General features: G+C 35.7%; 1 protein-coding gene across 3 annotated transcripts; it reads left to right on the plus strand.

Annotated features, from left to right (window-relative positions):
* The first annotated feature begins 5,764 nt into the window (after positions 1 to 5,764).
* C12H12orf50 (chromosome 12 C12orf50 homolog) lies at positions 5,765 to 21,957 on the plus strand. Of its 3 annotated transcripts, XM_010952452.3 has the most exons (12): positions 5,765 to 5,776; positions 6,115 to 6,235; positions 8,963 to 9,121; positions 10,316 to 10,393; positions 10,475 to 10,588; positions 12,560 to 12,670; positions 13,865 to 13,972; positions 15,303 to 15,419; positions 16,798 to 16,902; positions 17,154 to 17,357; positions 19,187 to 19,279; positions 21,932 to 21,957. In XM_010952452.3, the coding sequence occupies exons 1-12, from the start codon at positions 5,765 to 5,767 to the stop codon at positions 21,955 to 21,957; spliced, it is 1,248 nt and encodes a 415-aa protein (XP_010950754.2). The 3 variants fall into 3 exon arrangements, with proteins under 3 accessions (XP_010950754.2, XP_045370775.2, XP_074232046.1); XM_045514819.2 differs by lacking the exon at positions 15,303 to 15,419; XM_074375945.1 differs by lacking the exon at positions 15,303 to 15,419 and having other exon boundaries at positions 17,157 to 17,357.
* Positions 21,958 to 25,988: the final 4,031 nt, after the last annotated feature.

Below are 25,988 nucleotides of genomic sequence, written 5' to 3' on the forward strand. Positions count from 1 at the left end.
GTCGCGGCGCCTTCTGGGAGTTGTAGTGCGGAAGCCGAGGTACCTCCGTGTGCACTCCCGCGAGCGTCCCCCAGTTCTGATGCCCGTGAAAAACCAGAGATCCGTTTCTGGTGTGTGTGTTTTAGCAGCCGATGATATTTATGAAAAATAAATAATATCAAGTTATAAGTAACGAATCATTTCAGGTGGCGAGTTAACACCATTCTGATGAAACCGATCTGCCTGTTCCCCTTAATATGTTCCTGGGGGAAGAAGCACCAAGGAGCTTAGAAATATCCAGAGATATCCCAAGACGGAATGAAAACTAATTTCCCAGGAAAAAGTTAGAAAACGCTACAGTTAAAACACCTGGGGCAAAACAAAACAAAACTGCTTAGATTACGCCTCTTTGTGCGGCATAATGTGGTCAAAATTGGTTCTGATGTGTTTTTTTTTCCAGACTGAGTGCAAAGTTTAGCCTTAGACCAATCCAAAACTACACGAATACCAACAACCAGACTTCAGTCTCAATGTTTTCATAGGAATCTCATTTACCTTAATTAAATATGAGCTCCAACAGAGTCCAAATGGCTTGAGTAGTTGTCCTCAATCAACTGCAGAGCTAAAAACAATTTTGATTATTGCTCAGAAGAATATTGGAGGGTAAGTAATAAGATAGTCAATGACTGAATAAAATAAATATTAAGTATTTATTAATAGTAGCCTTTATCTCATTGAAGCTAGTAGTCCTCAGTAGGGGAATTTTGACTACTGCCATCTTTTATGTGCTTGGACAAGGCCCATGTCTCATTTCTATAACTGTCTTATCTGCAGGTATCAAACTGCCCAGTATTTTCCTGATTTAGCCCTCGGAAAAATGAACGACTATATCTCAGTTGGAAACATCTATGTATAAGGGAATTCCCAAAGAATAAAAAAGGCCTCAAAACAATTCACTGTTTTTTGATTGCTGGATTCAGAGGGGAGAGAGGGAAGAAGAGACTTGCCATTTCAAAGTATTTACTTTCTCTTCTGCTATCTTTGATTTTTTCATACAATAAATAAATTTGGGGATAGAGGGAGAAAATACGTGGCGTGAGATATTGAGACCAGAAATGACTTAGCATTTTATAACTAAATACCAATGTCTTTTTGTTCCTCCAGAGGAATCCTAAAAACCAGCTTGTTTCATGAGTCTCAAAGAAACAACAAATAACCCTCACAACTCTCAACTGTCATTTTCCAAACTGCCAAAGAATCTTTTAGGTCCAACATTCTGTCATTTCTGAGAAAAGATCATCTTCCAAAACATTTCACTTGCTGTTTGAATTGTAACAGCAAAGCTAACCATTTGTTAGGAAGTACTCTTCATTTTCAGTGCTTTGATTTCATTAGTGCCTGGAGTAAAGACTCTGGCAGAAACAGGCAGTCCAAGGCGGGGAGAGCCACAGGACAAATTCTCAGTTACAGCCTGGACTCCCACTCAGATGGATAGCAGCCAGCAGCTTTGCCTGATTCTCTTTAAGTCGGAAGAGCCAGAAAGGAGTGACTATCAGCCCAGGTACTTAAAGTGGTGTCACAGGATTACACAAACTGGAAGAAAGACTGTTTTCTCTGATTGATGTTTTAGTGTTCTGGTGTGCACCAAAGATAAAAGATTCACTGCAAGTGTACCTTGGACAACACAAAAGACTTACACAATTTTCAGGCCTACCCCAAGCTGTGGAGGCAAACTTCCCATAACTCTTTTTTAACTCATTACAGGGAGTAAAAATCCTCATGGGTATGGTTATAGCTTTCCCTGAAAAACCAGAATGAATTTCACAACAGGAAAGAAGTGAAGAGAATAAGGAAGAGGGGTGGGGAGAAAGAACAAAAAAAAAAAAAAAAAAAAAAAAGAAGAAGGAAGAAAGGATGGAAGGAAGGAAAGAAAGAAAAAGAAAAGGAAAAGAGAGTTGAAATAAAAGAAGAAATTAGAGTTCCAGGTACTCTAAAGACAACTAAAATGGACAGCTCTATTTAAATGACAACAACAACAAAAAATCCCGATGTAGGTTTGATGTGTTTTTGCTGTTTCTAATGGGACATAGTTGTTCAAAACTAACTTCAAGCATTTATTCAACCTTTCTCCTATGTAAAACATGAATTCTCACAATGGCGTTTAATCATGGTGTTAATGTAATCATGCAATAATGGTGTTTGGTAACAGTATTTGAAAACAGTCCAATGCGGCTAAAATTTCGTAGGTGGAGAGGGAGTTTATCTGGAGGCAAAGACCATTTAAAGATACTTCTCCCAGCAATCTGTGTGCTTAAGATGTGTACATTGTTAGTCTAGAGTTAGAAGGTAGGGCAAAACAAAAATTGAGATGTAAGATTTTTCTATGTATCATTGCTAATACTTCCCAGAGTTTAGTCAGGTCTGTTCCCTACTTCATTTACTTCTAATGCTGTGTAGTTTTTATTTTCTCTTGTTTACAGTTATAGGTGAACAACTCTTTTCTAAATTCTAACTTATTGCCTAGATTTTTATCCTAAAGTATTCAATTCAAAAAGTTCATACTAACTTAGTCTGTTTTACTTAACCAAAATGGGAATACATATCTCTTGATCTTTTAAATTTCCAATTAAAAGTACATTGCCATTTATAAAATATATTTTGATCTACTGTAATATGTCATCTCTATGATATCTTCTAAATTACTTACTATAAATATTTTTATTAATTTTTGCTAGGTTCTAGTTCTTTTAGTAAAGGTACTAAGATGAAGAAAGACCTCAGCAACTGCTGATTGAAATGTCTCAGTCTGGGAATCAGAGTACTTCACTTTGCTTTCAACAAATTCTCAAAAATCTGCCAAGCATTCTGGAACTTTTTCGCTATATGAAGAAGCTGTTCCTCCTTTAATGATGGATGAAGAATGAAATGGAATATAGCTACAAGATGAATAAGTAGTTCAATTTATTTTCAGGTACCTATTAAATATCACAATCTGAATGATTTTTTTTCCAAACCAGTGGATAGCGGTGAGTACATATTTAAATAATTTTATTTATTATCTTGAAATACAGATAGCATATTTACCTATTTTAAAATTTTAGTTTTGTTTCCAAATCATATAAAAATAAGAGTTTAGAAAATAATTATTTACTTGTGAAATACTTAATACTTCCTAAGTATGAACTAGTTTACATTCCATGTTCAATCAGAATATTGAAGGATAAAATGTACTGTTTTATTTTTACTAGCTTTTTCTGGTTAATACACTGGAATTGAGTAAGAGAAATACTGTGCAGTATTCACTAAAGTAAACTAGCCTACAGTTACATGTGAGGTCATTTATGATGAGCAAACAATGGATTAGGTAATAATGAAAATTCTGGAAGCTTGAGTTTGTGTACTTACTAGCAACCACTTTCAACATTTCTGCAAAGCTAGAGAAGGTATCTTCTAATTTAAATTTCTTTAAGAATTATCTATTGTGTAATATACTGTCAACAGGAGGTCAGTTTTAAAGGAATACTACTGATAGCCTGAAAGACTGTGGAAAAGAAATTCTTTTTTTCCCTTATACACTGATAGTTCATATATTTGCATTCCTGCAATTATTATATTAAAAAAACATTGGACTAGCAGCAAGAGAGCTGAAAATGGCAGAAGTTGGGAATGACTGCTATTTCTTTTTTAATTCCACATGCATAAAGGTAAATATTGTACAATTTACGGTATTTCACATACTTAAGCTTTTTAGTAGAATGAGGGAAGATATGGCAATAATTTGCCTTGCTAAATCAAAATTTACTATTTTCCCACAAAATATTTTACGTATTTAAAATCTGAAGTAAAACCTTATGTATTTTTGATCTACTGAGTTTCTCTGAGGAAATCTGGAATAACCTAAAATTATTTGAAACTATCCTTCTAGATGCCAGTTACATGCCTATAGCTTTCTAATTCTCAGTGTGGCACTTTTGCCTATATTATTTATGCTCTTTGAAACCTCAAATTCCTAATAATAAACCTTATATGACACATCATACCTTTTTGATTAATATGATTCCAATCATATAAATTTGAATAGTTAAATTCAGGTCAGTATCAAACTCAGTTTAATAAATTTAATTGATCCCATATTTGAAATGTATTCATGAAATTACTGAATTTTCCCATCAAAGTCTGAGTAATAGCAAATATTTAGTACCATGGGAAACAGAAAAGAAGTAATACAAATTGGCCAAACATGAATTAAAGTTTATCAAGTTAAAATGGGGAAAAAATATTTAACCCAACAGATTAGAATTAATGGATCTCAAAGAAACCTAATAAATGTAGAAACTTGATGTTTGGAGCTTCATGTTTATGTCAAAATGAACCCAGTTAAAAGCATGCTGTGTCTAGTTTAAAGCATTTCATCTCTGCTAGGACAACTGAGTGGACTCAACCTCTTTGACAGTTAAGAATTAGATCCACTTCTGTGACCTGTTACTTAAAGATTAAACCCTGGGATGATAGATAATAATGGATATATGTTCCACATGGGCAGAGAGCTTTGTCTATTTCACTGCTGTATCCTCAAATATTTAGTAAGTTCTTAATAAATAATCAATAAATAAAAATAACAATAGCAATCACAATACCTCATCTCACATAATTTTTACAATGATCTGTGAGGAGGGCATTTTATTGCCCTTTTATAAATGAGGAAACCGAGATGCACAGTTGGTAAGGGATTGACTTTGTGTTTATGAGGAAGCAATGGAGCCAGGAGTTCAAATACCGGTTAATCTGGTTCCTGACCACTCTCCTGGATTAGGAGATCTACAGATCCACTTGAAAAGGGAGAGATAGTGAAGACGGGGAAGTAAGACCAGAGATGGTGAAGACACACAAAACGTGTCAAGAAAGGGATGAACTTAACAGGATATTTTTATTCTCTGTTATCCACCTTCTGCCCCAAAGACAATGACCTGCAGTTTTTCCAACTGTGGATCTATGTGTAAAAGATATACAATTTTTATATAGCAGCCCATTAAAATAATCCACACTGGCTTTTCTGGGATATAAAGATGATGCTATTGTGTAAATATACAGGCACAATTGTTTATCTTTGTAGACCAAAGGCATAAAGCATATATATTTAATGTAATGTAGCACAATGTGCTAATTACTTAAAATTCCACAATAATATAAAGTTAAGCTCCATTCACTTTCCCTATATAAATACACTTAACCTTATCTCCATGGACTAAGAAAACAATGATCTAATAAAAGGTATGATTAATAGAGATCATCTCCACAATTCAAATATAGGTAATGATTCTTAAAAAAAAAATTCTGGCTTTCCTCAGAAAGAAATTAGATCCTTTTGTCATTGGATTGTGATCAAGGGTGTCACTGATCTCATAAATTTATCTTTAGTAGATTAACTGATAACAAAAAGGAGCATTTTATCAGTGACTTGTGGTATGTTGTACTGTTTAATCACTAGATTATCTTGTCAGTCCCTCACTAAAATTAGACTAATTTGCTAACATTTACACTTAAAGCCTTGTACTTGTAGTATGCTATTTTAATTCAAATTTGATTTCCTTATGTTTCCTTATATGAATTAGCATACTGTTGTTAAACACTAACGGTCATACATTGAGTTTTCCACACTGTTTACTTTTTCTTTTAGGGTTCCCAGTGCCGATTCCGACACTGTGAAGAAGCCCTTGGCAGTGACACTGTGTGCTCATTATGGAGAGAGGGAAAATGCTTAGATCCACTTTGCAGATTTAGACACATGGAAATGCAGGTAGAATTACTCAGCATCATCATATTTGTTAAAAGCATCTCCCATAATACTGAACTATATACTCTTCCAACACAATAGAGAAGAAATAATTCTTTCTTCCATTACTTAATTTTCGGCATTTTTCACTTTGCTCAACTTAAATTCTTAGAAAAATGGAAGAGGATGTTTTAGGAATATCCATTGCATCAGAGTTTAGAAACACTGAAAGCCTGGAAACACATGTGATCCTGAGTCAGCAATCACAGTAGTTTTCGTCCCATTGTGTTGTGTTGTAGCACATCGTGTTTATTGTGAATATGGCTTCTGATCATTACATTTCCCCCACCTCCTTTGTCTAGCAAAACTGCAGCATTTCATGCTTCTGGGAAACTCAACCTCTTGGTTGTGTGAAGATCAGTTGTATCTTTTATCACAGCAAACCTCGAAATATCAATGGACTATTTTTGCCACCAAGTAACAGTGAGTATACATGTTGAAGAACATGGACATACCATATTATAATCTGGTTTTGGAGTAGCAGCATAGAATGACACATTAAATAAAGTGTGACAAGGTGAGTAATGCAGTTTAGTAGCCAGTGGATGATTTGGGTGATTCTATCAAGTAATGCAGTTTAGTAGCCAGTGGATGATTTGGGTGATTCTATCAAGAATTACGAGATGAAGCTTAGAATGAGCCATCAAGTAGCTAACAACAAAGTGAAGAAAACAGCAAGTTCAACTTTCTCTGCCTGTGTTTCTAAAGTGGATTTTATTCATCTAAAAGTGAGATGACTACTGACACTCACTAGGTACAGGGAAACTGTCTCAGCAAATCATCACTCAAGTGGAGCCAAGCTCAGAGGTCTTGGCCTCACCATTGCTCCCTGTGAATGTGCAGAAGCCTATCTCACAGGTGGGGAGAGCTAGAACATGCTCTGGTCTGCACACTTCTTCTTCTAGAAGAGCAGTTACATATGTGGTTCTTCCTAAGACTTCAGTTGTGGAGAAAATCCCATTGTTGCAAAATAAGTGGCACACTCCAATCCAATGGAATGATATTGAGGTTCTACTATGTGGTGAACCTTAAACTAGGTTCTGGGAAGGGGATACAGAAGATACCAAGCCCTGTAACAGTGAACGGCAAGAACCTTGCTAAGAAGTTGGGAATGTCAGGTTTCCCTGACGCTACAGCTACTCCACTCTTCTCCTCTGGCTACCATATTTCTCGTGATGGGTTCACATGATATCAGCCCTTAGGATTTGAAAATCTGGCTTCATATAATCCTTGGCATATGAATGATTAAAACTTATGTCCCTTTGTTATATTCTTCTTGAAAACTCTGACCTCATAGCATTTACCATGCATGTAATGCCTTGATCCATGTTTCTCTTCCTCACTTGACTGTAAACATCACAAGGATGGGGATCATAATTAGTTTCCTTACCAATGCTTTGCACACTGTTTGGAGCACAGATGCTCAGTAAAACTGGACATATAGATAGATAGACAGGGGATGGAGAGCTGACTATTGAAGGTAACCTCCTGGGAGAAATGTTATTCCACCTACTAAGTGGTTAACTTGGTCCCATTGTTTTACATATAGTGTGATTTTATCTCATGAGAAAGACTGTACTAAATTCTCTCTCTCTAGTGTAAGTTTGTTTCCTAATGGCCTATGGGTAAAATTGCTATCTTTCAAACTAGCTCTTTCAGGACTAGAGGAAAACAAAGACTGAATCTCTGGGAAGGGAAAGGTAGAATCTGTGAAACAGTTACTGGACCCCTTGCTCTAAGACATGCCCTGGACTAAGCTCTGTAGGGATGCATTTTATTATTCTCACTTATTAGGCACAGAATGTAGGGGGTCAAAGGTACATTCTGGCTTTTCTGGAAGTCTCAATTTCTTCAACAGGCGTCAAAGCTGATCCTGCCTCTTGGAGGAGGCTTCCCCCTCTCTCAGGGTCAAAACCAGATCCGTGCACTGGGATCAAATCCCTCCCCTAGCCATTCTACCTCCATCATGAGAGGGGGTAAGCAAGGTTCATAGGCTGCTCATACCCTGCTTCCTCAAACCTCCTTTACTCTTGTCTACAGGGGACAAGTCCACTTATCTGTTTTGAATTCATTAGCACTAATTTCATTCTGCCCTTTATTTCTGTTTATGTCAGTTTCTCTAGGAATTAAAAGAATACTCCTGTGTGTTTCTCCTTTACTCTCACACTACCGCCATACTCACAACACTTCTGATACCAGATGAGTGGGTTTTTCCTCCACCAAACAATTCTCTTGACATCAGCTGGGTGTCCTACAATTCAATTTAATTTTGACACTAACCAGAGTTAGCATCGAATTGAGACCTGAAAGTATTCCCACGTCACAGAACCCCAGATAAATGATCACTGATTTGGGGCTTTGGTTTCCAAAATTGCCTAATTTTGTAATTGTCTTGAGACATTCAAAAAATAGTATTTCCAGGCTTTAATCTAGACCTGCTAAATAAAAAGTTTGGAAAGCAGGGACCCTAAAGATGATTTGAATAATTTCTTTAGTTGATTCTGATAATTAGCCAGATTTAATAACTATTGGTTTGAAAAACAAAGGGAATTGAATAAGTAACAATAAATGATACATGTGTTCACCAGCCTTTTCTATTATTTGCTGGTTAGTTTCGAAGGTTACAGAACACTTAAATATGACCTAGAGCTCTGTTCAGTCTGACCTATGTAGCCAAGTAGAGGAGTCTGAAAGTATCATTATTCTCACCTCCAAGTTATCAACTCCCAGCCACAGAAAATAAGAACCACTGGATTTTTTCCTCTTTTGAACATATATACTCTGCCATTATAAGCTATGCCTTATATGAGTTTGCCTTTGTTCCTTTGTCATAATGTGATTAGTTAAGTTATTCTTATCCATGGATCTAATGTAAGAATGCAGTGAAGCTTGTGATCACTTTGTATTTATACCAAGGGTGTGATATATACCAAGTCATGGTTGTAATTATTATCTAAAGTCTATGAATTAGCATATTTTCTACACCTTACCAGAAAAATGTTGATATTTTAAGTTAATTTGATAGCCGTTCCACAGATAAAAGAGACATCCTTTAACAAAATATGCAGTTGATCAGGTGAACAATAGTTGATCACTGAACATGTACATAACATACATTTTGAGAAGACTGAAATGTTACATCTTCTCTAGATATCACACTACAGAAAGAAACTCAGGAAGGAATTCCACCCTCAACCCAGAGTCAGGAGCCTCTGAAACCTCAGGAGAATATATCACGACCCATTCACCATCCCTTAGTTTTAAAAACTAACTTCGAGGAAGAAGAGGAGGAAGGAGATGAACAAAATGGTTAGTAAACCTTTTTTTTCAGATTCACAATGCATTTTCAAAAACCTTGTGATATTTTTGATATATTTGTTTAATTATTAGAAGTTTATAATGTAATATATAAGGCAGATTTTGATGAGAAAATAGCTTTAATTTTATCGAGTATATTAAATTCATTATGTTCTAATTTGTTCTATGCCTGCACATATGCTTATGATCATTTGGATTGCAGTTTTTGTGGTGTGATGGTTAGGAGACAGATCTCCTGTTTAAATATGTATAGCTGCTTTAGGGGTATTGATAACCTGTTTTATTTGTATATAACTTAACACTGATAGCATTGATTTATATAACTTCTATTTATAAATAACTTAACATTGATATACATGAGTGTCAATCTATCTATTCCATCTATCTGTCTCACATTTAATCCTTGAAGTCACAGCGATCAATAGAGTAGTTTATAAAGCATTATCATCTGCATTATCCCAAGTAATCCTTGCAAAAGTATAAAGAAGGTTAGAATTCAGGTCTTCCACATCATAGTCCATCTTATTCCTCCCATATCATAATAGCACTGCAGTGCCAATAAGTATGTACAAACAAGACAAACATGCAGAAAAATAAGCTCTCAGTCTGTCTCTGCCCTGGAATGTGTCCTTATATGGAGACTAGAATGTGGGCACATTGAAAATACTGAAATATTACATCTTCTCTGTACATATCACACTACAGAAAGAAATTCAGGAAGGAATTCCACCCCCAACCCAGAGTCAGGAGCCTCTGAAACCTCAGGAGAATATATCACAACCCATTCACCATCCCTTAGTTTTAAAAACCAACTTTGAGGAAGAAGAGGAGGAAGGAGATGTGTCCTTCTCAGCTATGACTGCATGTCTCCCATACCAACATTCTCCTCCAAACAAACAAACATGGTCTCAACATATGAATCTATGCCTCCAGCTTCTCATCTGAAAGCACATATGTCTAATTAGTCATTTCTTTTCTCTTGAATGATTCTTTCTAATATGTGAAATACAGCAATTAGAAACATTTGCCAGGATGCAAATTATTGATTTACTAAAAAAAAAAAAAAAAACCAAAACCCACTAATCTATCCATGAGAACAGTGTTTGGGATGTTTCATTCTGGTTTATAAATTTTCAGATTATTTGGCTTTGGGACAATTTAATTTAAACAAAATATATCCTATAGATGCTTCTAGTTTATGGACAAAAACTCCTGAAGAAATTGAAGAAAAAAGAGCAGTAAAGGAGATGTGTCATAAATCTGGTAAGAAATTAAACATTTGTGGATTTTCTAATATTTTATGTGAAAAATATGCTAACCATTACTTTCCTTATGCGAGATTAGGTGAATACTACAGAATTCATACTCCTCCAGATATTTCATCATCTAAAAGCATAGCCTTATCAGTGGAAAAAGAGTTAGAAAAGCCTTTGGAAAATGGAAGTGAATTACAAGAAGGTAAGGAATGGAAAGGAAGCATTTCAAGGTGATGAATAAGAGACACTTGCTGTGATAGGCTGTGCATTATTTAGTAGGGTGTGCACTAGAGTCAAATGATTGATAATACATCAGATTTGAGAGTGAGAAGGAAGTCATGTTATGGGATCACCTAAATTTAATATGAAAAGCTGCTATTAATGTAATTATATTTTCTTAGAGGAACCACAGAATGAATAGACTTCATAAACACATGGTGGCACTACATACCTCATGCAGTAATTCTGTAAATAATTTGGTTTCACTGTTTTAGCTATGAAAATAAATCTCCCTGTGAAACAGGTGTATATTTTTCTTTATAAGCAGAAAAACAACTTAGCCCTAGAAGGACAAAAGGGAGATCACAGAAGAATGTTAGCAGTAGAACAGGGAACATTTGTTCACAGAATGACTGCCTTCTGTGGACCAGTCAATTTAAGGGGCAATGCAGGTGGGTAATTCCAAGGCTGTGTCTCTCATAAATCTTATGTTTTGGTGAATCTGATTTTTCTGTTGGTGAACATTTTGCCTTTGAAGGCAAGATAAGAACATTTTTTGGATATAAAATGAGGAACTCAGAGAAAATCCGTGGATACTATGAGTCTAAGTAGTTTTCTTACCCCCAGAATGAGCTGAAAAGTAAGCTCTGCAGCAGTTGGAGAGATCTGAATGCTTCCCACCACCCCTTAGAAGAAGATAGTTGAGAAAGTCTCCCAGGATCAAAATGAATAATAAAGAGTAGACTGCCTGTCTTGCAAGTACATATATGTGGCAAACTAAACACGTGGCGGTAGGTGGCAGCAACATACCATCAGATGGTAGTAGGATCAGCAAGACCTAGCTGATAGGTGGAAGCCATCTAGTGAAGGACAGATTGCCTGCATTACACAGATCAAAACAAAACCAAGCAAGGGGAGAGGGTGTAGCTCAGTGGTAGAGTGTACGCTTAGCATTCACAGGATCCTGGGTTCAATCCCCAATACTGCTCTTGAAATAAGTAAATAAGTAAACCTGACTACCCAACCCCCACAAACAAGAAAAAACAAAACAAGTTAGCAGTGAATATTAAAAATGGTGGATTATAAAGACACATATGTAAATATGCAAAGGCACATTTTATATTATGGTTTTAAAAAGCTTTTTATTTTTAAATAATATCAGTTAATTCATGAAACTCTTTACCCAGATTTCCCCAAATGTTATTTAGCATTTTACACATTTGATTTTTCTCTCTCTCTCTAAATATACACATTGTTGTTATTTCTTCTGAATCATCTGAGAGTAAGTTGCAGGCATGATGCCCTTATGTAACTCTCACACACATGTAAATATAAGTATCACAGCCAGGAAAATACTTCTGAAACATTATTTGCAGACTTTTAAAAAAAAACTTTTATGTCCTTTATGTCAAAATGAAGATTTTTCCTTGGTTTAGAATCCAGTTCAGAATCACATGTTGCATTACATTGTCATATCTCTTTTATTCTACTTTTAATAATTTATTTCAGGAGAAAGTTATCTAGGGATGTATAAGGAAAGTGGTGAGAATTAATTTTTAGTATAATAAGCTTTTTTAATCAATAGTATACCTTGATACTTTTTACTCAATTTGTTCATGGCGAATAGATAAAAACAAAAGAAATATTACAAAGTTTATTATATGAAAAGCATATCAAATAAAATAAATATATACACACAATACTGTTAGATTGCTTAAATTTTTTAATTGCCATTTGATACATTATCCATGTAGGAAAATAAACTTGTTTGCTGCTTTCCTGATAATTATAAAATTTGCTTAAAATTTATATATTTATAAATTTATTGTTCATCAAATTATTATGCAAACAATACTTGCATTAATTTTTAAGCTTTTTACTATCATAAATTCTGTCATAAACTTAAGTAAGCACCTAATCGTTTCTGGAGTGATTTTTTTTTTTTAATTTCTAGGGGATGGTCTAACAGTTCCAACAAAATTTAGCCTATTTGAAAGGCAAGGTGAGATAAAAGCATCATTGGATAGGAAACCAAGGACTGACATTGCTGCTTTTGAAAACGGAGGTGAGTTAACTTATCACTGATTGATTCTGAATATATCCCCATATAATAAAGGAGTCCGAATTTTCTCTCTCATAACTAATTTTGTTTCATCAACATCTTTTTGACATTTTGATTGTTGGCTTTGGATAAGCTCCTTGAGGTCAGGAACTGTTTATAATCAACTGCTCTAGAGGAATCTCTGTAATAGAATGTTTGCCACATGATGTGCAACCCATAAATATTTGTAGAATAAGTAATTTCATGTTTAAACAATTGAATGAGTGCACATATGGAGACGATTTTACAAAATTTACAGATGACCTCAAGTTAATATGCTGGAACAGTGAGCCAAGTTTAACAAGGTAAACTCAAACTGTGATAAACATAATGTCTGGTATTTTAGTCCAAGATGTTAATGGTAGGCTTTTCTTCAAGTTGGGAAAGACCTGACATGATACAGATTGTGAGGGAAAAAATAAAAGCTTGTGTTGGCCACAGGGTTTCAAAATGGTTCAGTAACGTGTGTCAGCTACCACATAGCTAAGGTAAACTCACACTGAATTATTAGTAGTAGTATAGGGAGAAAATTAAATGTGATCAGTCATTTAAAATACTCAGTAGAGTGTCTGACATACAGAAAGATGCTCCATAAATGTCAACTATTGTTATACTCATTCCACTGATTTCTGTACAGGGGAGTCCATGTTTGGGTATGATTCTTAAAGAAGGGTACTTGAAACAAATAGTTTATGTTAAGAAAGGGTAACTTGTATGAGGAAGGATCTGAAATTAAGTATGTAAGCGATATTTAAAGCAGCTATGGATATTAATCCTGGAAAATAGAAGACTTCTAAGGAACACAAAACTGCTTTCATGTATTTACAGATATTGTATGGAAGGTGTTATGTTTACTCCGAGTATCTCTAAAGCATGGTAAAGGGTGGAATTAAGATTATTTAACAGAAAATTGTGTTGACTACGTGAATTTTCTTATAATTATCTGTAAGTGTACGTACTATATATTTATGTACATATGTATATACCTGTATCAATCTAAATACATATGCTATGTATACAGATGGGGATGGTATCACTGAGAAGTACTGAAACAAAAGTGGGCAAGAGGGGTGTTGTAGAGGAGGATTATCCTGCACTGAAAGGCAGTTTTGTGCAACTTCCTGCCATTGCTGTGCTGACAGTAAGTTATTGTCATAGGAGGAGATTGCTATGTTCCCCAGAGGATCATATTCCTTGGAGTACATGAGAATGAAGCTTTAACTGAAGAGAAAGAAATCACCATGTCAAAATGTTCAAATGCTAAAGGTAATGAACCAGTCAGTATTTTAAGATCCATTTGTAATTTGGACAGATGATCTAAACATAAAGCTTGATTGTTGCAGAAACCAATACAAGAGGCAAGGTAATAAATAAAAATATACACGAAATACACTAGATAGAAGTCAAGAGCCCCACGTTTCCAGTCCTGGCTCTGTCCTTGGTTGTTTATCCATGGGGCTTTATCTTTTTTTAGCTTCAGTTTCCTTATCTGAAAAATTGGCCTGCTGGACTACAGAATTTTTAGGGGTCTTGCTAGCTCTAAAGTTACTGGTTCTCCTAAATGGTAATACCAAGTCTTTTTTAGTTTGATTTTCAACTTGGAATATTCAGTATGATTGAATTTTCTTAGAAAGCTTTGTTGGTGAAGATATATAATGTAAATATGTACTGAGAAGAGTATTAGTCTCCTGCTGACTTCCCCACTTTATGATTATTACTAACTATAGTCTGTGAATAATAAAGAGATATAATAAAATACATCCTCTACAGTTTTATGTTGTGCTTATTGTGCTTAGAATCCCCCAGCTCGTACTGCTGCTGGGCAGCTCGCTCAGTCACAGACAGTACAGCTGTCCTGTAATTAGAGGACTTCACATATTCTCAATCCAAATATTAACCAATTTCCCCATCACTGAATAAATGTTCTCAAGAACAAGAAAAGACACATGATCAAATTATTCTTGTGGAAAATTATATATGTAAATATTTTCCTCTTTTGCTCAATCTATCAAAAAAAAAAAACCTAACTACACTATAAATGGTAGCCACCCCCCTATGTAGCCGTTTAAGTTAATTAAAATTAAATAAAATTTTAAAATTCAGCTCTTCAGTTGCACTAGTTATATTGCAAATGCTCAGTATCCACACGTGATTAGTAGCTATCATTTCAGAAAGCACAGATACAGAATGTTTCCATCGCTGTAGAAAACTCTATTAGGTGGTTCTGCTCCAAAGCTTAGAACTAGTGAAGGTTGTTATAAATATTTCTGCATTCTTGACTAAAATTGGCACATTTGATGTAAAATTGATAACTTTTTATTTTTTGTATGGAGGTATTAAAAATATTTCCACAAATACATAATTTACATACTGAAGATAATGACTGTATTTCTGGATTTTTAATATTTTGTCAGTGACATCTTTGGGGGACTCAATGTGGTAATTAGGGAATTTCAGTGATAAGATTCTAAAAATTAATATCCATATATATTTTAAAGAGGTATACCCATCATATGATGTTTGAAAAGTGAAATACCAACTGAAACACTTTTTTTTACTAATATTGACATTTTATTTTCTTAATTTGCTTTAAAAGATAACAAGGACAGTCCTCATCCAAAGCGTTCCCTAACTACCCGACTAGTACCTACAACGCATGTATTAAATGCCACTGAGAATATCAGTATGAAGTGCAGAGAGGACCCCTTTTCAAGTGAGACATTAGCTCTATCACTTTTTGGCCTAAGATGTATATGTCTTACCATGGATTTATTTGCTTATTTGAAATAGAATTTTGAAAAAAGAAAGGAAAAAGAATGGTTTGAAAATTATTCAGGGTTAAGGATTAACGACTATTCTTCTACTAACTCTCACAATGAATTGTGATGTAGGTCCTAGTAAATCGTAATATACTTTCCCACTAGTTTAATTTAGATATTAAAAGTAATAATATGCTACCTTCTCAGAAGATTCATTAGTATAGCATTTTAAATTTAACCCGTAGTGGGGAAACACTGACAGGTTTATTATTATTATTATTATTATTTTAAATTATTTTTCTTAATTTGGCTTCTCCTTGCTATTTAGTACTGTGAGCTTCTTCTCTTGATACAATTAAGACTCATGAATCTTCCTGTTTCCCTCTTTCCTTCCTTTTCTTTACTTCACTTAATGAACCCCTGTAATATTTTTTGATCCCAGCTAGGCACCTAGGGGAACCATGAAGCTTAGTTAAGTGACACCTGTGAAAAATATGGATTCCAAATTCTGGGAGTGGGAGCGTGAGAGTAAGGATGGGGCATATTGTCTGAAGAAGAGGTATTAAAATCAGAGCTTCAGTGAAGGCTTGGTGCTTAAGCTAAAGATGAGAGCTAGTGCAAAGAGAGATTTATCAGTCCACTATAGACAGCTCTGTGCAGTAGTTATTCGTGAATGTTCAGGATCTCCACACAGAGAAATAATAAAGAATGCCCCACCCTACTAAATTGTTTAAAGATTCTCTGGAAAAATTTACCTTAAAAATTTCTGGAAAATTGAGCATGCATATAAAATTTTCCATGTAAAAATATGTGAGCAAGAAGTGAATAATTTAGTGATCTTATCATTTACAAAGTCTGATTATTCAGTTTTATTTCACTAAACTATTTATATACCCAACTTCTTAAGATCTTACAAGAAGAAGGTAATATTCACTAACAATATCTTATATTAATCTAGCTTCTTAAGAAGTAGTAGTTTTGGCTTAAAAAGTACAGATGGATTTATGTTCAAAATAACAATTCTAAAACTACTTAAAAATAACATTATAATGAGATACATATTATATTTGGATTGAATCTTATGAAAGCATTTTTCTCCAAAGGAATGTTACTTATTGAAAGTTTTCTCATCAATCAATTTCCAAGTTAGATTTCTTTTTGGCACTTAAAAATAAATCATCCTTTGTTCTAGAAAGTAAAGTATTAGGGTGGTACATTTATTTTTTCTCTTGCTTGACATGTGAATGCACAGATACGTAATTATCACTTACAAGTAATTTTCAGATAAAAGAATCTCTTAAAAAAACTGTAAAAATTTGTATCTTCTTTAAGTGAATAATGTCCAGCCAGTGAGGAAGCCTCATTTTAAAGGTGTGAAAAAAAGAAAGTGGATTTATGATGAACCAAAGAACTTTCCTGGCCCAGGAATGCGGAGAGGTAAAGTGCTTATGCATCTGATATCCCTAAATTGTAATTTGAAAAAAGATTAAATAATCTTTTCTACCTGAAAAACAAGTCACTGTTGTGCAGCCTGTTGTTTTAGATGTCAACCCAACTCCTATAAATTTAGTTCTTTTAGCTTACATTGTTTTCCATTGTCCTATCAAACATTTAAAGTGCAATATTGTATTTCCAGGTGTGAAACCTGCTTGTTTTATCCCTCACTCCCCGCCCCCTTTCTTTTACAGCAGTACAGGCCCCAAATCCCAAAAATAAAATGAGTTACCATCGCAATAATAAAAACAGAAATCCCGAGAATGCGTCCTATATCCATGTTCAGAGAGATGCTATCAGGACTGTCTCACTGAATGCACCTTCCCGCAGCAGGCCTACACAAGGGTCCTACAATAAAGTCGATGTTAGCAAGGAACCCAAATTCAACCTCTGTTCAGGTAAGGCTCTTTGCTTATATAGTTTACTCCTGTCTGTGGTTTGCATTCCCATGGACTTTGCTGATGACCCAACTAATCTTCATTGCTACCCATCCCCCTTCTTTTTTTTGTCCAGGCCATCATCACCATAACATTTTAGAAAACCGGTAGGAGGATTTCTTCCATGTGCAGGAGTGTACATGATTTAAAGGATATTGGAGAAAACATGTTGGGTGCAGATGACGTGACACTGAACCTCCCTAGAGTTTTGTCTCAGAGCACTGCACTTTGTTTGCCCTGGATAGCTTTATTTCACTCTTAAGGATTGTTTTCAAGTGGTTGACATTTTCTTGTGCCACTAACTGCACTGTTCAATTATCACTTTCAGCCTAGTGCCTTGGTTTTTCTTTAGGCCTTCATGATTACTTTCTGAAAGGATTAGTTTGGGGGTTAACTGCAGTATTTTTGACAACCTCTCATCTCTCCCACCCATGCCCAGATTGCTTTTAAATCATTTCATCATGTAATAGGCAAAGTCATGGTTTATGTCATGAAGTACAAGGCCACAAGGAAGGAGGGAATCAAATTTCTTTTTTTTTTTTTTTTTTTCTTGTCTCAGATGAATTTTCCTCTTTCAAATTTCGGTTTCAGTTTTCTTAACTTAACAAAAGGTCACTCAATTCCCTGTAATTTCATATTTGTATTTTCCTGTGTTCACTGTCTAGTTAGTGGTCTGAATGATGTATACTTTCTAGAACCTAAGTAAAAACTTGATGTCTCTCTTCAGTCCTTCCTTTTACAATTTAAATAGAAGTTAGCTTTATTTAAATTGCTTTTCTTCTATTTATTTTAGAATATAATGATGCATGGATTTACATATAAAAATAAGGACATTCTTAGGTGAAACAAACTTTTAATTTTTATTTATTACTATTATTATTTTATTATTAATCTTGCCATTATTTTACTGTGAGTTGATAGCTGTGGAGATCACAGTGACTACCAGAACAAGTGCCATTGTCTACATTTGTGTTCAGGTGGCCGCAGTTATACTCATGATTGCTTTTGCCCCGTTAGTGCAAATGTCAACACAAGGGGAAAAAAAACCAAATAAATTCTTAGTATTATTATGGACCATGCTTTGAGAATCACAGCTGCATAGTGTGATTCAAAACACAACACACAATACTTCAAAACACAAATACATCATTCTTAGATAATAGTTCAAATACGGAATTGTCAGAGGAAAGTAGATAATTTAAGGATGAAACCAGTGTACAAATACTTTGGTTTTGTCGGACAGTAAGTTTTACTGTGGTAGAGCAAACACTGCCATCTTGGGAGTCGGAAGGAAAGAGGGAAGTGGGCTGTACCTCCTAGGTCTTTCTTCCTTTCTCTTTCTCTCTTTTTAATAGAGTTACTGGCAGTCGAACCTAGGACCTTGTGCATGCTAAGCATCTGCTCTACTACTGAGCTATTTCCTTCCCCCATTTATTTTTTACTTCCTTTCTAAAGCTCTGTAAATACTAGCAGAATTGTGTATAGAATCATGGTAAAGCCTGGCAGTGAAATATTTTGGTCACATACACATATCACACTCTTCTCTAGCTTAGCCTCACGGGACAGGCCTTATTTGAGGAACTGAGCAGCCAATTAAGAGATGTGTAACCATGTTCGTTGATAACTCAAATGGTTTTAATAAGCTCAGTTGTGTCCCTGATGCCTTAGCCTTGAAATGGTAAAATGAATTAGAGAATAGCTTCACCTCTGAGATGTTTGTAACTCTGAAACACTCCTGGAATATGATTTTAGCATTATGAAATATTTCATTTGTTTCCTTTTTCTCTCAGATAAATATATGTCAACATCATATAATGGTTCAGCCTGGAGAAAAAGAATTCCTTTTTCAAAAACATACTCAAAAACTGAAAAGATATATACAGGTAAATACTAGTGATTTTAATGTAGCATACGATTCTGAAAATGACAAGTTTTTAAGCTCAAGGAACATATTTTAGAAAACCTATAAAGTCTTCGTGATCTATATGAACATAGTTTCTTGGAGTTTAGTAGATATCTGGTCTACCAGCAATTTCATTTTACTTTGTTTTATTGTGTTTGCCTATTCTTATGTGTTATCAGAAATCTCTTGATATATTTCTCTCCTTAGACACAAGCATAGCATTTGCAGCAATTACGTATGTTAAGATGCATTCTCTGTTGAACCATAAAGCAATATATAAAACCATATTTTGACACAAAATATTAAAGCCCCACTGTTTCCACCATGGACAGAAACGGTGCAGGCTGGAGCAGGCTGATAGGGCATCTAGGATGAAGTTTCCGTGATGGAAGTTTGAGAGGGGCTGTGGTCTCCCTCTTGTGCTCTGTGCTCTGGGAGGGCATGGGAATTCTTGGAACCTTCCCAGGATATAGGTTTGTAGCAGACCTGACCTCAGGTTGGACTTAATCTGGGGTAGGGGGAAGGAGGTGAAAAGTTGATGAAAATCCAAGATAAAACTACAACTGTAAAGCCCATGGTCTCCTAGGAGGTGTGTTGTTATTTGGAGGATTAAAGGATGTGCTCCTGACCTCTGCTCCTGTCCCAGTGACTGCCCTTGTATCCCAGCAACCTTCTGCCTTTCCATCCCACTCATAGTTAAACATGATTTACTGAAGGATTTGGGGGAAGGAGTGGTCACTTTAGGGCATGAAACATGTACCATCCATGTATGGCAGGGAAAAGAGGATGTGACGGAGGATGTGAGCTGACAAAACTGCTTTTTGCTTTTACTCTGGAAAATACAGAGGAGCCTGTAGAGAGACAGCAAGAGACCAGAAACAGTGTGTGGAGCACTTACTCAGTACTAGTCCCTGCCTCCTCTTCTCCCACCACCTCCAGCTATGCCAGGGCCCAGGGCAGAAAGGTCAATGATAGAATTCCTCTCGAATTTTATATGAATCTGAACATAAAGAGGATCTGCATTGCACTTTCCAGTTGCAACCTAGAGGGGAAATCTTTGGAGAAACTTTCTCAATGCCATCTGGTGGTGAGGTTGGGGGGAGGGCAAGCCACATCTAATGCAATCAGACTGGAGACAGAGCATCTTGAGATTACCAAGCTCCAGGGTTGCTTGGGAGGGCATCACATATTCCTGTGAGTTTCAAGTGAGAGTGAATTGCTAAGAGAGAGGACCAGCAGGTCTACACAAAGTCTCCTGGCTGGAACTGAAGGGACAGCATCAGAAAGACGCCTTTGTGGTTAGGCCCTACTCCAGGGGAGGACTCAACTGGAATTGCAATAGATTGTTCTGCCAGGGAGTCGATTAGAAACCAAAGCCATCCTCCACTGATCGAACTGTACTTGAAGTATGGTCTGAGGGCCACCAGCAATGACATCACCTGGAAGCTTGTTAGAAACGTGTAATCTCCATCTTGACCTGTTGAATCATTATCTGCATTTTGATAAGATTTCCAGGTGATTTGGATACACTAATTAAAGTTTGAGAAACCTTAGACTATATATGTTATCTGGGCCACCATTCACCAGCACATGACCTAGACCTTGTTGAACCCAAGATTGTTGAGATGACATTCTTTTCCTGGTTGTCACACAGTAGCAACTGTTCTCCCCAGTCCCAACCCTAGAAATACAAGAGGTGGGGGAGGGAGAAAAACCCTGAGAAAGAATTTCGTATCTGAATGTGATTGAAAAATACATATGAAGTGACTAAAAAAAAAAAAATCACTGAACTGGACTAAGTTTATATGCAAAGGACTAGATAAATTTTCTACATCAGGCAGGGTAGAGTCTTAGAATCAAGAAATTAAATAAATTATAACAAAATAAAATTAGTTTTCTTATTTACCTGAGCTCTTGGTTGGGAAATCTGCAACCCCTAAACTCTCATCCTTTCTAAATATTGTTGTCATCACCAGAAGATAGAGAGAAGTTAGCTTGTGTTTCCCCCCATGCACTTCCTGCTAGGACACAGAGGAGAGATTTCAGCATTTCCCAGTGGACAGATGGCCTGCTGGAGAGAGGGAGCAGAAAACACTAGTTGTGACTAGTCTGTTCCTCTAAGGAATATCTGGGAGCCAAGGCCATAGAAGTATAAATGGGCAAGAGGAGCCCTTTGGGAAAATGTTTTTGGATGCTATGATGCTAAGGCAATAGGGGAGGGAAAATGTGTCTTGGGAATAGAGGAAAGGAGCTTAAAGCAATTAGAGATGTTGTTGTCACCCCTCTCTGAGGCCACCATCCTTTCTGATAGGGGTATAGCTGGTGTGACTAGAGGTGCCTGTCTCCAAAGGAGGGAACATTCATTCTGGGTCCCCCATGTGCAGCCTTACATACAGTATTATTTCCATTCCTTTCCATCCCTCCATTGAAATTCAAAACACGGCAAGCTTCAGAAAGAAGTGGAATTAATCTGAATGGTGTTCTGAAAATTTATGAATTAAAACAATAAGCTTAGTTTTTGTTTTGTCTTTAGATTTATGCTAAGTAATTAGCAAAAGACATGCAATATGGTGGTACCCCAAAGAATGCTGAAAAAGAAAATAAGTGAAATATTTTTGTATTTTATTATTAGAGCCAAGAAGAAATGGAAGCAAGTAAACCTGGAGGTTGAGAGAAGAGAAAAATGAGAAAAGAGAAAAGTGCCAGACATCATCTGATTTACAATTCAAAAATGAAAATTCAAAGAATGAGATATTCAAGTACTCCATACTATATACTGGGTAGCCAAAGATGATAAAATGCAAATTCTGAAAATAAGATGCAGGAAGTACATTGTGCTCTTTCAAAACTGATAAAAATGCAAATTACAAACAGCTGCCTGTGTATTTATATAGGTCTGGAATTCATTTGATGCATTGCCACAAACATTTAATAAAATTTAAAAGTTTGACAATTAAAATCATTCTTTAATTGTAAACTAAGTTAGATTGCCAGATTGAGGAGTAAAGTTGTGCCTTTGATTTCTGTTTTGCGATATTCTTTAAGAAAACTCACATTTTCTTTTCTTACCTAGAGTTTAAGCTGGGCCCTCTGTGATAGTAACAGATAAAATGTAAACAAATTCAGTGAAGTCCCAGGGTTACAGTTTGGTGATGAGTATGTCAGAAGAATTCTAATAGAAATATACTTTGATGTGTTATAGGAAGAGACAAAGATTAGTTTATTATTCAGGGCAGTTGCTGAACAATGTCTTTTAATTGGCAACTATGAAATCTATCTGCTGAGATGTGCTACATTCAAAACTGAAAAATAAACATTTTCCTACCATGAAAACAAAAATTATACAATCATACTGGAGAAAAAGGAGTTGTAAAAGGAAAAAGAATGAATTAATAACATGGCATCCAAAAATCTTAGGGAGCTTTTAAGGCTTCAGTAACTCCAGATACAGTATAAATGCTTACAAATGTAAGAGAGGCATCATTTGAAAACTTATTTCCATTTCTTTTGTGCTTATTTAGAATTCTGAATCTTGAAAAACAAATTTTTATTTAATCAAAAATTCTCATCTGCAGGGTGACTAAAACAAAAACTTAATATTTAAAATATATTCTTCAAACTTAAAAAACAAGTATAGGAACAATATAAGTACTTAATATTTCAAATGATGTTTTTGTAAGTTTGTAACATTTATAGTTCTGACTTTATTAAGGCTCAGAACTTCACTAAGACTTTAGGATACCCTGTATTTATATTTGCATGTGTCTTGTGGTTATTGGTAGCCTCTTGTTCAATGTTTATTGGGGAAGGGAGGGAATCAGGGTTCTTAGAAATATTTTATTTTAAAACATTTTATATGACGTGATTCCAGCTTGTGGAGAGGTAAACCCTAATTTCTGGCTTCTAACGGTGCTCTATCTGCACACTTTCAAAAACATGAGGATATAGTCATTTTTTTTCTTATAAATAGCAGATTGAAGTGAATACTGTGCCAGGAAAATATCTTGGTAAGATAGATTTGAGAGGAATGTAGGAAAAGAGCTGAGTTGAAAAGCTGTCTAGATGGAGGCTGATAGGAAACATCCTATAATTCCATTTAACAAACAGATCTATGTCCTTCCAAAGCTTTTCAATTTTCAACTAGTGATGCAGAAGGAAGGATTCAAAGAAGGAAATTCAAGCTTTCTTTCTGGAAGTACAGATTCTCAGTATATATATCTTCATTGCATGCCAAATACTGAAGAATCAGTGAGGAATGAGAAAAATCTGAAGGAAGGCTTGAGTGTGATTGATTCTTCTGAATGTGTACATGTATAATTCTTGAATAAATGGACATTTTATTTTGATAAGTTATATATCTAAAAGGACCAAGTAAAATGATGGCATTAACCAACCTTGTTTTATGTTTGTGATTTAGGGAAAAGCCAGTTGGTTTAAATGGGGATAAACTAGTAACCAAGAAGGAATAAGATAATAAATCCCCAAATAAGAAAAGATAGGGGATGACAAAATAAGTGGACAACCAAACATTTGGAAGCCAGCAAGAAGCAATGCTTACTGACTCCAAAACATACAAGTAGTGCATTTAAGCTTAAATTCCACAATGCCATTGGTGGACAGTTGCTTTTCTGACACATACAAAAGCTTTCAATGAATTTCACTGATGTTCTATGGTTCTACTCTTTTCAAAGTGTGGCAGTAATAAAAATGGTAATAAAAATAGCATATATTAATTTGCTGGGGCTGCCATAATAAAGGACCACAAATTGAGTGGCTCAGACAACAGAAATTCATTGTCTTACAGGTCTGGAGGCTAGAAGTCTGAAATTAAGGTTTAGTAGGGCTGGTTCCTTCTGAAGGATCTGTTCTAGGCCTGTCTCCTTGGCTTGGAGATCACTGTCTTCTCATGTTTCTTCACGTCATCTTCCCTTTATCTGTGTTTCTGTGTTCAAACTTCTTCTTTTATAAGGACACAGTCACATTGCATTAGGGCCCATCCTAATGACCTCATTTTAACTGGATTACCTCTGTAAAGATCTTATATCCAAAGTTGCATTCTAATGTTTTGGGAGTTAGAACTTCAACATATGGATTTGTGAGGGGACACACAAAGGTGTCTCCCGGACCCTTCCAAGGTGAGTGAGTAGATCTTAAATGACAAATTCATTATAACACTCCAGTCTCCCTAAGCTTTTGAATCCCTTCCTCCACAATAAACCAAGGAAGGTCTGGCATTTTTAGCTTGCTTACTCTGGGCTTCCTTTTAGTCCATATTTAAAATAACCAACCAACCAACCAACCAACCAATTAGAACCCTTTCTAACTCCCTAGGCTGCATCTAGGTCCAGAATCTCTGCTTAGTGGGTCCCTTATCAACAAATTCTGCTTGATCTAAATTTATGTTCCTTCCATAATTACTCCACATCTTTAATATCCATCGCCACACATATTCCCTGGACTTTTGTCTGTATGAGTTAGAAAGCTCAAGTAGTAGCTTTGAAGGGTGGTATACTGCCTCATGGGTCACACATTGTACCTTTGAGAGCCTGCTGGAACTTGAGTCTAGTTATAGGTCTAGTAGCAAACAGGGTAGTGGAGGTGGATCCTGAGGGAATCAGCATGTTTTGCATGGCAGCTGCCTTAGGGTTAATCTCAGATGGGGATGTAAAGGCCGCTTCTACTGGGGGTGGAGACACTTGATCTACTGGCAAAGAAGACTCATCAGAGTTTAGGGGCTTAATGTCCCCAGCTTCATCAGAGTCTTCCTATGTGTCTCTATTTCAACTTTCGGGATGACGTTCCTCCCTAGTCGATGCTATCACTTTAACAGTAAATACTCCATGGGCCTGGGAATTCAGCTTGCATTGTAATTCAGTCACTCTGGGATGAAATTTTCGGTTTGTTTTTCAGCACTCTCAACCCTGTGGCTATGGGAGAGAAAGGGTCTTTATTCAGGAAAGGCATTAGAAGCTTTCAGGTAATTTATGTGAGGTATGAGCTAGGAATTTGTCAGCATAAAGAAAAACACCCATGAGAGTTGTGAGTTTAAGTTTTACTCAGGGTCTTACTGAGAACTGCAGCCAGGGAGATAGTTCCTCAGTAGCTCTGAGTAAACTGCTCCAAAGAAGTAGGGGAGAAGCCAGTATTCATATATATATGAATTTTTCAGCTACAGAAAAATATGTAGTCAAGCGCATATGTTAGTAAGAGATTACTGTCAACAGGTATCTCATGTTAATGATTTCAGTGATTTTCTAGGTATGGGAAGATGCAAGAATCTAGGATTATTGAAGTTCCTTCTGAGATATGCATCTAACTATCTAGGGGCCTGTTTATTAAAAGCACAGAATGTCTCATCGTGTTTTATCCATCCTGAATTCCACTCAGGGCATGCACTGTCTGTGGGTAACTAGCGTGAGGGGTGATTTAATCCTTTGTATAACTGCATGGTGAGTAGTACTCTTTCTTTCTTTCCTTTCTTTCTTTCTTTCTTTCCTTTCTTTCTTTCTTTTCTTTCTTTCTTTCTTTCTTTTCTTTCTTTCTTTTTCTTTCTTTCTTTCTTTCTTTCTTTTTCTTTCTTTCTTTTCTTTCTTTCTTTCTTTCTTTCTTTCTTTCTTTCTTTCTTTCTTTCTTTCTTTCTTTCTTTCTTCCTTCCTTCCTTCCTTCCTTCCTTCCTTCCTTCCTTTCCT

This window comes from Camelus bactrianus, chromosome 12 (assembly GCF_048773025.1).
Source record: "Camelus bactrianus isolate YW-2024 breed Bactrian camel chromosome 12, ASM4877302v1, whole genome shotgun sequence".
Classification (NCBI taxonomy): domain Eukaryota; kingdom Metazoa; phylum Chordata; class Mammalia; order Artiodactyla; family Camelidae; genus Camelus; species Camelus bactrianus.